The following is a 17,500-nucleotide window of genomic DNA, read 5'->3' as shown; positions in this document are numbered from 1 at the left end:
TCTCTGTTTAGAATTGTTTTGCTGATGATCTCTTTGTTTGTTTTTGTTTTTGCTTTTGTTTTTGTTCTCTTGCTTTGATCATGATTGCGTATATGACGCGAACCAAAAGGAAACATCAAGAGTTTTAGCATTGCGTTTGCGTCAGGCTGAAATCTGTCTTTGCCAAAATCTAAGACAATTGTTTGATATCATCAGTCCCATTTCTTTCCCTTTAACTACGCTCAGACATCTAGCAAAAGACAAGTCAAAATGATGGAATTTTCATGCGTTACTGACCAGCGACAGCATGGTATTCTCATTGTTACCTTAGGCCAGCAGTGCCAGCGATTGACTAGCTTACGGACGCTGTTAATGTATGTGCAGGATTTTATAGAATGCTAAGCGGTACTTTTGGCTTCTCAAGCAGTAAACAAAAGGATTAAGAGCAGAGTTACACGCCAGAATTAATTTAACCCAAGGAAATGCTTGTTTAAACTTTGTTGAAGTAGGGTTGGCGAATATTGGGAGCAGAAGCGTCGGCAACCAACTAATTGTGTAGATCCCCACCACTGTGAAAATTGCTCTTGCTACTTTTTTTTCCACTGCTACACTGTCCGAGATTTGAGTCATTATGTCCTGAATTCTGTTCTCCTGACGTTTTGCCGTGACAAATAAGTAAATGTACATTGCTATCGTGTTGAATAGCATAATGCCCGAGTAGAATCCAATGACATAACTGGAGATGAGGTCCGCCGTGGTTAAAGCTCCTAATGTCATCGAAATGATCCAGACTACTGCAATTGATATGGCAGCATTACGTTTTGTCACTACAGCAAGGTATTTGAATGGAAATCCTATTGCAATAACTCGATCAATTGTGACTGCGAACAAGTTGGTTGCTGATGCAACCATGGAAATATGACCAATGAATTTTGTAGTCAAAGCAAACGTATCATTGTCTTCTTCTGTGTTCATTTGATAAAATCGGTGAATTGACATCGGCAGAAAAAGAGCACAGACTGTAAAATCGGAAAATGCCAAACTGGTGATAAAATAGTCGGGTATTGTTCGGAGAGTGCCATTTTTAAAGACTGCTAAAAGGACAAGTGTGTTTCCAAGGCTACCGATTAGAGCAGCCAGAGCGGATAGAATAACCAGTGCCGTTACTGATTCCGTGGATGGAATCTGACTGGATGTGGCTGTCGAATCTTCCATCATGAGATGTGTTTTAACCCTTGTACAGGTCCAACGTCACGGTGTTGTATTAAGCGAGTTATTTACTCCTGTTAGAGCCATATGTTGGTAAAGGGAGCTTGAGCTAGGAAAGAATAAAAAATTAATATAATACCTGAATTGGTGAGTCACAATGGCTCCCAAAAATAATACACCATGAACGTAACCATGCCGAGATATTTTTAAGATGTTCTATCAAATATGCATAACATTAACTTACTACGAAAGAAATAAAGAGAAACTGATCAATTTGACCGAAGTGAGTTGATTTAGCGGGAGTGCTCAGTGGAGCCGATATACCAAAAAGCCGCTCCGCACGCCAATTTGACCAATTTGATGCTGGCTGGGAAGTTAAGTCTCTGAAGAAATAATTTGCTGGGAATTTATTTACGAATTAATTCTTGCTGGCGGTCTTGTGCGTAAATCTATTAGTTCTTGGCTGGAAAATGATCCAGCACTTCCCCTGGCTCATTGCTCATTACACGTCTGTTTAAATTCGAACATCTTACTGAAATAAGTATGTCACATACTAACAACTGGAAAGTAAAAAAATATGGCATGAAGAAATGAAATATTATAATAGTGAGAGCCAGTAGCTCTAGCTATTATCAATATTAATGTAATAGCTAATATAATAGCTGGAGCTTTGGCTGTTTACTTAACTGATCTGAATCTTTGAAATTATTTTTCAATAGAATATTTCCCACGTGCCATTAAAAAGGTTAATCCAGTTTGGGTTTTGATATAAATTTTTTTCCAGAGTAATTTGGCTGGCTTCTGGCAGACTTTGAAATGATTATTTTTTCTAGTGTAATAGACCATTTTCGCTTGTACATTTTGTTTTCCCAATACAGATCATGTGATAATACTCAGGAGGTTTGGTCCTTTGTTTTGTTGATTAAAAAGAGTGGATGCAAGCATGAATATGTCTGCATGCACTCTTTTTAATCAACAAAACAAAGGACCAAACCTCCTAAGTATTATCACATGATCTGTATTGGGAAAACAAAATGTACAAGCGAAAAAGGTCTATTTCGCATCTTTTGTCGATGAGACGGCCATTTTCTTCATACATCTGGCTTCTTATTTTAAACAAATTCTACGAATGAACCACGACAACTAACAGCAGGTTTATAATACGGTATTTCATTTTGTGAGTAGCGTGATGTATGGTCACAAAATTATCTCCGGGAATTATTTACACACCCCCAATTTACTGTAAAAAGCGGCCGCACTGCCACACCGAAATCTATGTTCCTACGTTTTGCGAAAAGTGTGTGGCTTTGGTATTTAGGCGTTGGTGTGTGGTAAGACGGGGCCGTGATATGTTCATACACATGTAGTTTATAAGCGCTCTCATTAGAAAGTGAACTCCAGATGTTTTGTTTATTACCGGCCGCCATATGATTCACCAACATGGTGTCTCCATACAAACTCTATAAGTTGCGTGAAACGCTTCGACAAATACCTTATTATAAAAAATTAACGTTTCATGAAATTATCGCGAATTTCAAACATTCGCATAAAATTTAAATCGCGTTAATTTCGATAAATCAATATCGACACATGGCTACGAAGCTTTATGGTTAAATTTGAATATTATTCTGTTTGGAATTTGTGAGACAAACAGAATTGAGCTGTGAAATTTGACCATAAAGCCTCAAAGACATGCCTGAATACTTTTGTACCTATATTGTAAGTAGCGCGTTAACTTCCGCGTCCTTGACACCTAGCCAAACAATAGATTTTATTCGAGCACTTTTTATTTCTCATCAATCTTTCATATTAGTAAATAGTTTACTGTACTTCAACTGCAATTTCTTCGTGTTCGCTGTCAAAAGAACAGTTTACGTCTACTCCTTGAATTCGGGATCATGGACACTGCGAAGAACGCTCGAACCGGCTATACATTTTAAAGGACAATTGCACGAGAATTGGTTGTATTTTGGAGTTTTACAGTTGATGTTAAAATAAATTCGTTCCTATTCTCAACAAATTCTGTTGTTTCGGTGTAGCAGACGCGTTAATTTCCCATGTTTTGAAATTTTACTCCATCTTCCTCTATTGGGAAACAAATTTCCCTTATATATAACAAGAGAATTTAATCCTATTAGGTAACTCAGAAACGCTGTACTGTACAGACCTGAGAATTGTAAAGGTGATTTATGAATTTGTCTCCTACAAGATTCCAAGTTCTTGGCATGCAACACCCATTTCACTTTGCATCAAGCTCAAGTACCTATGTTTGCACTAACGCGACTTCCCTTAGTTCGCTAAAAGTGTTTTTTTCTTCTTCTTCTTCTTCTTCTTCTTCTTTGAGGAACATGTGGTTGGCATTTGTGTTGCACTAACTACGCCTGACGTCGCTGGCTATCAATCGTTAGAATCGTTAAACCATAAACCATAAGAGAAGCATACTCACCTGCAGCCACGAATTTAGCGCAAACAAAAAGCAGACACAATAACTACAAGATTTTTCATTGTCTTGGTTGTGAGGAGAACGTTGACCAAAAACTTAGCGACGGCAACCAGAGTCACCACTGCAATTTCACCAGTCAATTAGGCTAGAACACACAGAGCAAGAGTCTACCAAAATGAAATAGCATTGGAAAGCAGGTGTCTATTGATGCATGGAGAGATGCTATTGGTTCCAAAATGACAGCGCGAAGGCTTTGTCTGATATAATATATTTTTGCCTTAGGCATTTCTCTCAATCACCCGGCCACCTAACATTCAACTTGAGAAAACAGGAGGCTCCATGTAGCCTATAATAATGCGCAGAACCTTAGAACTTCTACAAAATAGTTACGCAAGGCGCGCAATGCGTACATAGTCCAACATGCAATTTGAAAACATTTGCCATCCGACAACTTGAAATGATGCAACTTGAAATAATGCAGGAGAAAAGATAATGAAGCTGCAGGAGAGAAGATAAAAGCTGTAACGCAATACGTCGTCTTTATTACAAGGAAAATATCAGGCGAATAACACAGCGAGCAGAGTCGAAAAATTATAGAGAGATTACCAAAAGATCAGAATAGTTGCAAGTATCTAGGTGCCTTTAAGCCTGTGTATAGTGAGGAGGCGTTGCTCATTGGGAACAAAAGGCTTCGTTAAAGACATGCAGGCTTGGAGGCATCTAGAGGCTTGCAACTATTCTGATCCTTTGTTAATTCTCCTTATAATTTCTCGACTCTGCTCACTTTGTATTCACCTGATGATGTTTTTGTAAGAATATTGCTTTACACTTCTTATATTCTATACCTTAGATCCACGATGCAGTTTTCGGATAAGCCTTTTTTGATGCAATGTGAAGCTTTAGTTACCCAGTCTAACTTTGCATAGGGACTGTGACAGTCTTGTCTCCCTCAGACCTTTTATGACAGTTTTAAGAACAAATAAAAACAATTTTTTGTTGCGAAATTTACGGTAATGGTTATGCTGTCTAGAAAGAGCAATTTTTCTACAATATTGTTTCATCTGCATTGTAGGGGTCGAGTAATTATTGTTGAGGTGGATCATCACGCATTGTTAAGTATAGCTTGTGGTTTTCATAACTGTGACAACAAATGAGACACTCAGCGTTGTTGCACAGGTAAAGTCGTATATTTTATGATGGCAGTGATCACAGTTGACTATATTCTTTGTAACAACGTTGGTTACCCTATCATAGCAGATCAGAATCATATTAGGAAAGAGCCTCGACAATCCGCCTATTGTCAAGTATAGCTTGTCAAGTATAGCTTGTGGTTATTGCTAAGAAGAAGATGTTTTAAAACTTGGCTGGCTACCAACACTAGAAAACACTCAACTGAATATTCTAAAACTCGCACATTGTGCTCTTTACAACAACTGGCCTGAATACCTGACACTCTCTAGACATAATCCCAGTCGCACCTTACGATCAAGTAGAGCACCACTTCTGCAGACTTCCCTGCTAAAAGGAACATTTCAAGACTCCGTTGCAAACTTGTACAATGATTTACCAGCCAGCATAAGTTCTATTACAGATTATCATCATTTTGTTAGGGAAAGTGCCAAAAATTTTAAAAGCGAAGGCTATTATGCGGCTGGCTTAATTTCCATGTCTGGTAATTTTATCGTCCTGATTTTCATGATTTTATATTTTAGTGTAAATAATATGTAACATGTATATAGTATAGCGTATAATTTCTTGTCACATATTAGTTTCATTTAACAGATGTAGAGCTAATTAAAGTTATCTTATCTTAGTTCGTACACCTACTTCGCTGTTATTCCAACTCGTCAACTCGTTTAATGTGAAAACGGCGCCGTTTGAGGTAATTGTTTCCTCCGTGATTAAATGCTGAAGGAACAAAATTAAATGATGCAGAAAGCTGAAACCCACTGATAGCTTTCGAGACATCACGTATTCATATTTGGTCTCGACTCTTTCGGGTTAAATTTTTTGCTCTGGTGTAATCGTTATTTGCTAAACGTGCTCGTTTACCCAAAAACTTCACTTGATTCAAATTTTATGGGATAGGTCTAATTTATTTACATCCAAACTCTTAAAGCAGGAGTGCTCAGTGGAGCCGATATACCAGACAGCCGCTCCGCACACAGTTTGATGCTGGCTACGGCGGGTCTAAAACACAGGTCACATTCCACAGGTTACTCGTTACCCTCAACTTGGCTAACCCTAGGCCTAAAAACCCTAATTAGGCCTAGGGTTAGCCAAATTGAGGGTTTTTGGTTACTTTAAAAAAAGTAAAACAATGACCTGTAACGAGCGACCTGTGGAATCACAGGATTCCCAAGCTCAGTGTGAGCATGGCTGACAAAAATAGAAGGATTTGTATGGGAATCCCGATAAAAAGCTTAAGAAGATAATTATATTAAAAAAAAATAATTAAAAAGCCTAACCTCATTGCCATTGTGGATAGCTTCCTTCCTGTGTGGTTATTTTCCAAATCCGACGCGATTTGAGCTATTTTTCAATTTCTGGGTTGTCAACGGTTATAATAAAATCCCAAGGCTGGAGACTAAATTCTCAGGAGCCACCAATTTGAGTCAAATATTTCTGGATAAAATGTTCCCACGGTCACAATTCCACATCAGAATTAATAAACTAAGATTGAACTCTCATCTCAACCCACCATCAACGCGATAGCAGTCCTGCGAGCAACGTCCAGGCGGTGAATATTGCAACAAAACGGCTTTCGAAGGCGGTGCTTTATCACAAGAGTGGCCACCGCCTCGACCGTACAACGTGTACTCCCTTTGGACACTGAAATGGAAGAATTTTGACAAATCCATTGAGCATGCTAACAGACACCATGCAACCATAAAGTTTGCGGCTGAAATCTCTGACAAAGAAACAGTCTTTCTGGACACATCAGTAATATATTTGATGTACGCTCTAACTTTCAATCGACTAAGACATTTCATTATACACATTTCTCCTCCTGCCACCTACCAGATGCTGGTAAAGGATTTATCAAGGGCGAAGCTCCGAGGCTACTCAGAAACAACTCTTCAATTTCAACATTTGAGGAAAACAATTGCAACTTCAGAGTTCGTTTGCATGTGAGAGCTAGGCTATCCCAGGCATCTGGTTGATGTTATCCTCTCGGAAGTTAAATTCACAGAAAGGAAGTCAGGGACTGTGCAATAATTATCTGGAGGGGGGGGGGGGGGGTTCTAAAATTAGCAAAGTAGGCCTTAAAATAAAGTTGCACTCCCCCTGAATTAAAGTTAAAATAACTTCTTGTCCACCCCCGTCTAGAGGGGAGATTACTTTCAACCCCCCCTCCCCAACCTCCGATCCTCCCTACATCCCTCTTCACCTTTACACTACTTCTGGTATGTCTACAGTATCAATAAATAAAGCTTGGAAGCTGCGCTCCACATAATCTTGTCTGAGGGACTTGCTTTCCTGTAAATGCTTCGTTGGGGAAGAGGAAGCGCTTGTTCAAAACCAACTCGGGATTTAACTCAAGTTCTTGAATATATGTTTAATATTGTTGAGATAAACTGTTTATTTTAAGTACAAGGTTTTGAAACTGTTAATATCAATATTTCTTAAAAGATTCCAAAAATTGATTTTGATTAGCTTACATGTAATATACATTATCTTGAGTCCACGGATTGAGATCAGACCTCTCAGTTTAACTTCTAACCGCCCTACAAATGTTTACCTAAGAAATTACATCTTACCCCCCTACCCTGCGCTTTGGTTTAAGTTCAGGCCCCCCCTATTAATCTTAGAACCCCCCCCTCCAGATAATTATTGCATAGTCCCTCAGAGACGAAAGGCGCAAAAGACGCCACGGCCCTTCGTCACACAATATCACCCATCAGTGCCTAATAATCAGTCAGGACGCAACTAAATACAACCTCTAATTTCAATGGATCCCTTTAGGACGCAGCTCTATTGTGTTTTACGTCATGGTCCATTGTTCTAATAATGACAAAATGGTATTGGATAGAGAATCAACCCTTACTCAGGGAAATATACGAGGCCTCAAAAGACATGCTTGTGAGAGCGAAATGTACAACAACATCCCGGAAGTGGGAATTGTGTTCAGTCCGTCAACACCCTTTTTGTCTCGGTGATGTGTTTGTCACTTCTGTAGATCTTGCAAAACATCGGGTGATGTCTTTGTGACTTCTGTTAAGATCTTGCAAATTAAAACATCGGCGTGTCTGTGACTTCTGTTAAGATCTTGCAAAACAACGTCAATGTGTTTGTGACTTCTGTAGAACTTGCAAAACATTGATGATGTGTTTGTGACTTCTGTAGATTTTGCAAAGCATCGTCGATATGATTGTGACTAATCTATAGATCTTGCAGAACATCGGGTGATGTGTTTGTGACTTCTGCTAAGATCTTGCAAATTCAACATCGTCGATATGTTGTTGACTTCTATTAAGAACTCATAAAACATCCTCACTAATTGGCTTGTGGGGATGTTTCTGACTTCTACATATTGAGCTGACTGTATGGAATTGTTCGCCATGTTGTTTAAAAAGTACTTTTAAAACGCAAAAACGTAAACGTTTATAAAATCTTAGAGATACCATGGCACTAAGTTATCCACTAAAAGAGCCGTGTAAAATGTTTTACAATATTCTTTATTGTTTTACTCAGTATCAGCTGAAGTCGTACTATCTTGTTTTGACTTCCTGAAATACGAATCATTACGCTTATGCGTTGAGTAAACATTTGTTGGAAAAGAGAGATATTTAAAAAGGTAAGCTTAATTCAGGTTTTACTTCTTGTACTCAATTAAGATGTGCTGGGAATGAGCCATTATCATTTTTAAAGTTGCTGGCTGGCTGGCAAGACCTCTATATCTTGTATAACTGGCAACTCAGGCAATGATGGAAGTTCTCTCCTAGCTGGGATTATTGTAAAGATTGCGTACCGATGGCCAAAGAATCACACAGATTGAACTAAACGCAACAGTAGACTTTACTTCACTCGCATGCCATGACACACAAAAGAGCTTGGTTTCAAATTTCCCATGAGTCTAAGTAAGCCCTCGATTTCTATTGACTTCCAGTATGAAACCTAGAGCTATTTCTGGTTAAAAGGTTATCAATACATTACATCCCTTCCTTTCTTTAGAAACAAAGTATAGTGAAAGGAAAATGTCAACAAAATACACAGTATGAAAAACCGTTCCACACGGACTGCGCATCCACAAGGACACTGCCCAGTTCTACTAAACTATAAACTTAAACAAAGTCTACCAGAGTTCAACACAGGTTCAATGCGTCAACAGAGTCTACTTGATAAAGTACATAATCCTTGTATTTCTCCGGCATTCTGATTGTCCGACTGGGTCATGATGTTACTGTACTTTCTTCCAAGTTGAGGCAAATGCTATGCTTACAGCCTCTCCAACTGCTGAGCTAGCAGCCTTTTCACTTACATTTTCTGTTGACTCCCGTGTATCCTCTGGTTGGTTGTAACGTTTAACAAAAGAACTGTTCCGCCTGTATTCCACGCCCTCTTTCGACCGAACAGTCACCTCACGGCCTTCCTTAGTTTGCACTGTGTATGGCTCGCTCTCAAAATTTGCTTCAAGCTTACCAGACGCTTTTGTGTTCTTTAGTAAAACTTGGTCTCCAGGCTACACAGGATTTTCTACAGCTCCTCCTCCGTTGTCGGCATATGCCTTGTGGATCAACTTGTGATTCCAATCATTGTCCCTTGCACCCTCATTCAACAGGTTATCAGCTCTCTTCAGCTCTGGAAATTTAGTTTTCAGTTCTCTGCCCAACATGAGGAAAGCAGGGGTAACTCCTGTGCTTACTTGTAGTGTGCTCCTGTACGCGAGCAGAACCTTAGTAGGTTTTCCCCGCCACTCTTTTCCTTCAACGTGAGCAACTTTCAAAGCCTTTAGATGCGTTATATTCTGTCTCTCGACGTGCCCATTAGCCTGCGGCCACAGCGGAGGAGATGTCCGGTGTTCTATTCCGTGGTCTGAGAGGAACGTCTTAAACTCCTCGCAGCAAAACTGATGACCATTGTCGGAATTGGGAGTAAAGGGGTATCCATATCTTAAAAATATATGTCTCAGTACATCTACCACTTTCTTGGATGTGGTCGAACGCATGATTTCCATCTCATAGAATCTGCTGAAATAGTCCACGACTACAAACTTTCTCCCGTCGGAAGAGGACCCATCAAGTCTATGGCTATATCCTGCCAAGGACTGGTAGGTGGTTCCACTCTTTTCATCTGGAGGCTGTAAATCCCCTACAACCTGGAATCCATGACAAGACTTGCAGACTCGTTCGGCGTCTAAGTCCATTTTTGGCCACCAAACCTTTGTTCTGAGGCGTACCTTTATCTTTACGATGCCCTGATGACCCTCATGAGCAAGACGTAGGACCTCTCCCCTTAGAGCCTCCGGTATGACAGTTCGAGTGCCACGCAAGACAAATTTTCCTAACACGCATAGCTCATTCCTGACACACAAATAAGCAGACATCCTACAATGAGACCAGTCCCCGCTTAAAATGTATTGTCTCAGGCTAACCATCTCTGGATCTTTCTCAGACACCTCTTCCACTTGTTTAGCCGAGAGTGCTACCTTGAGCGACTGCCATGACAAAGTCAATCTCCTCTCCGCTTGTGTCTTTGGGGTTGACTTGAGTAAGCCTCGAAAGTACGTCAGCAATGTTTGCTTTTTTGGGTGGGTAAACAACCTTGTAATCATAACCCTGTAACCTTAGAGCCCATCGTTCTATACGCGCCGATGGTTTAGAGAGCCTGCCAAAAATGTACTCAAGCGGTTTGTGGTCGGTTTCTAGTTCAAACTTGCGTCCGTATACATAAATGTTAAACCTTTCACAGGCCCATACAAGAGCTAATGCTCCTTTTTCTGTTTCGCTGTACCTTCGCTCTACTTCAGTGAGGTTCCTGGATGCATACGAGATTGCTCGTCACACCTCATCTTGACGTTGAGTCAACACCGCACCCAAATCGTGTGGGCCTGCATCGGCAATGATTCGTGTATTGCAGTCCCCTCTGAAGTATGCAAGTGTGCTGGCCCCTGCAGCAAGCTCTTTTAACTTCTGAAACGACCTTTCCTGTGCCTCTTCCCAAACGAAAGGCTCATTCTTCCTTAGGAGACTCCTAAGATCGAATGATCTGAAGCATCTTGCGGAGGCCTTGCATTGATAATAGCCGCCACCTTCTCTTCACTGGGCGTAACACCTTGGCTGCTCAGATCATGACCGTAAAAGGTTAGTTTGGGAAGGCGAAAATGACATTTCGTTCCATTCGGAGTTAATAATTTCCCTCCCAACCGCTGTAAAACAGTATGCAAATTCCTGTCGTGCTCTTCAATACCACAACCATGCACAATCAGATCATCTGCCGAGTTAGCCACACCCCTACACCCCGGCAAAACATCAGAAACTATTTTCTGGTACTTTTCGGGCGCTGATGTTATTCCAAACATCCAACGTTTGTATCGGTACAAGCTGCGGTGTGTAACAAAAGTTGTAATCTCGTGCAATTTTTCATCAAGTTCCACTCGGTGAAAACCCCATTTCAGATCAAGTTTTGAGAACACAGTTGAACCAAGATCATATAACACTTCCTCAATCATAGGGATGGGGTGTCTCTCCCTCTTTAATGCTATATTCGCTCTGCGAATGTCCACCCAAATCCGGATATCGCCGTCTGCCTTTTGGACCACATCCAATTGCGACACCCATTCAGTAGCTTTTTGTGACACCTCTTCGATGATGTCCTTGGCTAACAACTCGTCCAACGTCTTGTCAACCTTGCTTCTCAGTCCAAATAGTAGCCTCCGTACCGGTTGTGCGACAGGTGCGACATCATCACTTACATGAAGCTTCAGCTGGAAATCCCTCAGCTTCCCAACCCCTGTGAAAACGTCTGCGTACTTTTGCGCACCATTGCCCTCTGTCATTAATGAACATATCTCTTCTTTCATGGGACCAACCCTCAACACTTCCAATTTCTCCGCAGTGCTCTTTCCCAGTAGAGATCTGCCTGGACCCTTAACAACTGTGAATTCATCAACACACGTCTTGCCATTGGCCCCACACACAATTGCAAACACAATTCAATACGCTCCTTTTCACCATAAGCAAATAACTTTTTGCTTGATTTCTTGGAATCACACTGTACACTCTCTTTCTTCATTGCTTCCCAGGTCGTCAGATCAATCACATTGCACGAAGCGCCTGAGTCAATAAGTACTACAGGTAACATAATTCCTCCAACCTTCAAGTCAACTTCACTACCACCTGCAAACGCATTAGCTCCAACTGCAAACGCATAGTAATCTTGGGCACCAGTAGCTGAATTTTCTGAGATTTGATATGCTCTGCCTCCGGAGGCTCTCCTTTTCTCAGAATCTTGAGAAGGAGCTTTGCGTTCCTTTGTTTGGCAACAAATAGCAAAATGTCCAACTTCGTATTGCACTTTTGGTTGCGAGCTGGACAATTCCGATCACGTGCGATGTGGTCACTGTAATTACAACGGAAACATCTCATCACCTTTGCACCCTGGCAACCACCAGAATGTTTACCAGACTTATTTCCTCTCTCTCTGCCTTGAGCGATCCCTTTACCTTTCCCCGTATTTTGAGGTTTGCCGAACGAGACAGCATTCACCTGGCCTGACAAGCTTAACTGATCCATGGCCTTGACCTGCATATTTACTGCCTCCTGTACACGAGCTAGGTTTTGCAAATCCTTCAGGGTTGCGTTTGATTTTTCCAGGAACTTACGGCGGAGTCTGGAGTCCCTGCACTTCTTAATAAGCTGATTTCTTATCGCTTCATCAACTTTTTCAAACTCGCAGATGATCGCTTTCTGTCGCAGCCAACAAACAAACTGATCAACCGACTGTCCCAAAGTTTGCTCCATTTGCCTAAACCGATACCTTTCGAACGGAACATTCAATAGGGACGAAAAAAAAACCATCCAGCAACACCGTATACTTTCAGTGAACGATACGATATCCGTTCCGGGCACTAACGTATAGTAGAGTTCCTGCAAGTTCAATCCTCAAGTATGTAACAGCAACGCAGTTTTCTGTGCATCCTTCGTTATTCCTTTAGCCACTAAATGCAAATTAAATGAGCACTTCCACAACTTCCAACGAACGGCGAGAGTGTTGGGGTTTTCCTTCGGGTTGAAAGGAGGAATACTGGCCACATCGAGAAGAGGAACAAACGCGGCGGCTGACTGGGTTTGTGTTATCGAAGGTGCACTGCTTGTCATTATCCTCCTGACAAAATACTCAGATCCGGCTCTACGCAAATGGCGCCCAAAATATTCCCTACCTCACAAAACGAATAGAATCCTCGTCGCCAATGTAAAGATTGCGTACCGATGGCCAACGAATCACACAGATTGAACTAAACACAACAGTGAACGTTACTTCACTCGCACTTCATGACACACAGAAGAGCATGATTTCACATTTCCCATGAGTCTAAGTAAGCCCGCGATTTCTATAGACTTCCGGTATGAAAACTAGAGTTATTTCCGGTTAAAAGGTTATCAATACATTACAATTATGATCCTCAATAAAGTTGCTTGCTGGCAAAAGGGATACTATAGACTTAAGTTTGATGACTCTGAAGTGCGGATATTTAAATCCCACGAAAATTAATTATTAAGAAAGTATCGCTTGACATACCCTGCGAGCAGAGAGCCTCTTTCGATCTTCCTAGATAAAAGATCTAAAGAGACTCTGCTCGCAGGGTACGCTTGACAGTTGTCAGTTTGTTGTTTGGGAGAAAAATAAACCTTTTTCAAAAATTTGGCCGTTGAGCACTCCTGATTTAGAGAGAGACAATTGGTTAGTCCAACATTGCTGCGTAACTGGGTTGGTTTCTTAATCACGATCTCGGAAGTTTTGACAGACAGGAAATACAGACGATTGTTCCAATCGTGAATGCTCTATCTTAATGCGACTGCAAGTCTTTCAAATCTTGTCACCTTTTAGCAATGAGATGTTACGCAGTTGAGTGAAAATTGTGTTCAACGTCAATTAACTTTACAACTGACCAAACAAATTGTTCCCAATTCCAGTGGCTAAATGGCTGTGTCAATTAAAGCCTAAAGGATGTTAAATGTAGAAACGTCGGCATGAAATATTAATTTATCCTGGTGCTACTGATATTATACCTGCATTCAACCTGGACAAAGTTATCTCAATTAGTTTACCTACATCTCTGTTCATTCAGAGTGCGCGTTATATTGAAACTTTATTATAAAATGTAATAGCATCATCCAAGATACTTTATGAATCCTTGCTCTGTGCCTGAAGTTAAGTACAAGTGTATACCTTCTCTACCAATACATACATACATACATTGTACACTGTAGTACACATTTGTACATTGTAGTGTGAAGGAGTTTTTCGAAAAAATGAAATGTTGGACAGTTGTGATTACTTAAGTCATAATTGAAATAATTCTATGTATTTTCAGTCCAAGAGAGAAGCCTTGCACTATTACCTGTTACCTTTCAAATAGTTATTTACAGTTCGCAAAATATTTTAAATACCTCTTTTTATTTAGTTGTGGAAGTTGAAGTTTGGAGACGCCAAGAATGATGGCCCTGGGCCAAATCCATCATCAACAACAACAGTTACTGATGATGTGTTTCTAATCCTCACAACAAACAAGGAGGTATTACTGTAAGAGTATTTTGATACAAGTAATTTGGCAGTTTAGTGTTTTGTGAAATCTCACTATGATTAATGAACATCCATGGGGATTTGGAGTAAAATGTAATACATGCATATGTTCTGTTGACGAATTGGAGTTGTGATATTAATGGCCCAAAATTCAACATTTACAATGTATTTTTTCCAGGATAAACTGATCGAGGAAGGATAAATGTGCAAAGATAACTGCACACTGTACATAAAAGCCAAAATGTTTTGGCCAATTTCAAAACCATTGATTCTCTTAGCCAGTGTTTTGGCTGATTTCCAACAACAATTCCCAGTATTGAATTGCTTGTAACTTGAAGTCTGACCAATATTTTATTTTTAATGTGACCAAAACCAACAACGCAACCTGCACAGAAAGGACATAAAATAGACAAACCTATTCACTTAAAAAAAAAAAAGATCATAATGAACTAGTTTTCTAGTTTTTACAACCAATGGCTTGCCTGAAAACAACTCTAAAGATGACTTCCACTCGGAGTGCTCGCAAAGCCAGCCAATAAAATCACCATTTTAGTGCTGCAAATTTCACTCCCTTGTTCAAATCACTTACAATACATGTCTCATTTTAGTTTTTTTAATTAGGTAGAGGTCATACAAAGCCAAGTCACTGAATCTAAGCTTGCCACTGGTAAAGTCAACTCTGTTGATTGTTTACGTCTTTCTTGCTTAAAGGGGCACTGTACATGTCATGCTAAATTTGCTGTTTTTAGGTCAAAACTCAATTCAACTGGGTAAAATCTAAATTAGTACTTAAGCGCACACGTCAACATTCCTGACAACCCACTGACAAGGTATGGAATATATATATTGCACTAAGAGCTACTTGTATTTACGTTTTGGCGACTTTCTGCAAACACCATCTCCAAGTTTCAATCCATTTCCATCCTCTCCATCCTTGGATGCAAATAACAAAGAATAGGTTGAGAGCAGTCCAGTGGCTCTTGGCAACCAGTGAACAAAACTACAGCATTATTTTTTGGTCTTGATTGATGCAAAGATGTATTTTATGTAGTGTTTTGAAGTTTGACTGAAATAGCGTGACTCTATCAGCTGTAGTTTTGGTTATACAAGTCATGAATTTAGGACTTGTTTTTAATCATTGTAAAACTATTGACTTTATCTCCTACGTAGCTGTTAAATAGCCACACCATAAGATTACATGTATACAGCCTATTAATTTTCTTTCATTGTAACATTCTGCTAAGGCATTATAATCCCTTTAATCCCTTTGTACTGACGAATAGGAGCAGGAGCACCAGCAGTCAGCACTGGAGAACAGCCAGCCGAAGCCAAAACAAGGAAGTATATTGCTCCTGGGTTACGCGAGGGAGCAGCAAATAGACGAGGAGAAACAATGCCACGCTCACAAAGAGGTACATGTACAGTATTGGTAGATCAGGAAACAATTCCTGTTGAGTATTTGCAAAACAAAATTATTTTAAAGTGCAAGTAGTACTGGTTCTGAATGGGTTTAATTGCCTTTCTACAGATGAATCAGCCACCATTCGTGTGACTAACCTATCAGAAGACACCAGAGAATCTGATATCATGGAGCTCTTTCGTCCATTTGGACCAATTTCCAGGATCTTTTTGGCTAAAGGCAAGCAAACCAACCAATCAAAGGTACATGTAATTTTTTTACCGTGGAAGACCGCATGTAGGGATTTTGAATTTACAATTACAGATAATAATAAGGGACATGTACATGTAAATTAAGAGCTATTTGTACAAAGAAATGAAAGAGCCTCGTAGCTTAACACCTAGATCTCAGTTTTCTGTATTTTGGTTTCCATGCACAAAGTCATCCTTGGTGAGAAAGCCACGATGTGATTGTGTTTCAAGCTGATCGAAAGAAAGATCTAGGAAGGAAGATAATGACACTAATGTACTGAATTTCTTTTTTGTGATTATCAACCAGAGTACAGCGTTTTCAGAATGTGTGTCATGCTTTTACTGTACATGCAGTGTTCTCAGTTACACTGTACCTTTAGAGTACAGTTACTGTCAGATTGTTGGATTAATCAATAAGTGGGCAACTTACATTCAAAGGCCAAAGGCACAATCCCCCTCAGGGTTTATGATTGGTTGCTTCCCCATGGCAAATTTCGGGATGCTATGTTACAGTGCTGTGCATCTTTTGGAGATGTTAATCATTTTGAGTAAGATCAAATGAATGAATGAATGAATGAAAACTTCATTTAAAACACGGTAAAAATATCAGTATGGCAATAGAAAACAAATAAGAAATTCATCTTAAGTAAAATTTTGTATTAACTGGTTTACATACTTGCCGTGTGGGAGTCCGATACAGAGAGCCATTTATCAATTCTTCTCTTGAAATTGCGTAGAGACTTTGTATTGCGGATATCCTCAGGAAGATCGTTCCAAAGAGAAGCTCCGCTATAACTGAAGCTACGCTTCAGGTAGTCAGTTCTTGGTTTCGGCAAGTACAATTTTTGACTTGCGTCTGGAAGATCAAAGGACAGAGTTCTCGGAGTGAACATGTTAGAAAGATAATTTGGGGCGAGCTTATTAACGCATTTGTACATTAAATTTGCCTTTTGCGTCGTCCTTCTAACTGATAAGTTATCCCAGCTGAGAGAGTTGAGAAGATAGTTAGAGTTCGTATTATAACTTGATTTAGTAATTACCCTAGCAGCGCGATTTTGTAGCTTTTGTAGTTTCTCGCTCAGCTGTTGAGACAAACCATCCCAAACAACACGGCAGTAGTCAAAATGTGGTTCGATAAGACCTTTATATATTTTAATAGCGGTATGCATTGAAATAAAAGGTCTGACTCGCTTAAGTTCACCGATACTGGAAGCGACCTTGTTTGAAGTTGCGTGTATGTGTTCCTTCCAGGATAGGTTTTTATCTATGTTCAGTCCGAGAGCTTCGCTATGATTTGTTTGGTTTATTTTGACGCCCTCTACATTAACATTTACTGTCTTGTCATTTAAAGACTGCAATTTGTGACGCGAGCTAATGACCATAAACTCAGTTTTTGCCACATTGAGGCTTAACTTATTAGCTTTGAGCCAGAAATTAATGCTTTTCAGTTCAGTATTGATTTGGGTCTCAAGA

The 17,500-nt window shown here is 40.0% G+C and overlaps 3 protein-coding genes across 4 annotated transcripts in view; 2 read left to right on the top strand and 1 right to left on the bottom strand.

The window, feature by feature from the left end:
* The window catches only part of LOC138020753 (eukaryotic translation initiation factor 3 subunit G-like), a 9,749-nt gene extending 9,736 nt beyond the window's left edge, over positions 1–13 (top strand). Inside the window, exon 10 of the mRNA XM_068867686.1 lies at positions 1–13. This exon is cut by the window's left edge and continues 68 nt beyond it. The gene's annotated coding sequence lies outside the window, so the exon portion shown is untranslated.
* A 196-nt stretch (positions 14–209) lies between these two features.
* On the bottom strand, positions 210–5,481 carry LOC138020761 (melanocortin receptor 5-like). Of its 2 annotated transcripts, none has more exons than XM_068867695.1 (2): positions 5,459–5,481; positions 210–1,297 (listed from the first exon to the last, which is right to left on the bottom strand). In XM_068867695.1, the coding sequence occupies exon 2, from the start codon at positions 1,195–1,197 to the stop codon at positions 349–351; it is 849 nt and encodes a 282-aa protein (XP_068723796.1). In that variant the 5' UTR covers positions 1,198–1,297; positions 5,459–5,481; the 3' UTR covers positions 210–348. The 2 variants fall into 2 exon arrangements, with proteins under 2 accessions (XP_068723796.1, XP_068723791.1); XM_068867690.1 differs by lacking the exon at positions 5,459–5,481 and adding an exon at positions 3,635–3,772.
* Positions 5,482–15,639: 10,158 nt separating this feature from the next.
* LOC138020740 (eukaryotic translation initiation factor 3 subunit G-like) overlaps positions 15,640–17,500 on the top strand; it is a 24,958-nt gene continuing 23,097 nt past the window's right edge. The window contains exons 1-2 of the mRNA XM_068867676.1: positions 15,640–15,789; positions 15,906–16,039. Coding sequence (XP_068723777.1) covers positions 15,771–15,789; positions 15,906–16,039 — 153 coding nt within the window. The 5' untranslated portion in view covers positions 15,640–15,770. The remainder of the gene's footprint in view (positions 15,790–15,905; positions 16,040–17,500) is intronic.

The sequence above is a fragment of the Montipora capricornis genome, chromosome 2, assembly GCF_036669925.1.
Source record: "Montipora capricornis isolate CH-2021 chromosome 2, ASM3666992v2, whole genome shotgun sequence".
Taxonomy (NCBI): domain Eukaryota; kingdom Metazoa; phylum Cnidaria; class Anthozoa; order Scleractinia; family Acroporidae; genus Montipora; species Montipora capricornis.
The sequence above is the reverse complement of the archived record's forward strand: the minus strand, read 5'-3'. Positions and strand labels throughout refer to the sequence as shown.

Bases quoted from the DNA above. Each gene is read 5' to 3' on its own strand.
- LOC138020761 (XM_068867695.1), bottom strand. From the start codon at position 1,197: ATGATGGAAGATTCGACAGCCACATCCAGTCAGATTCCATCCACGGAA.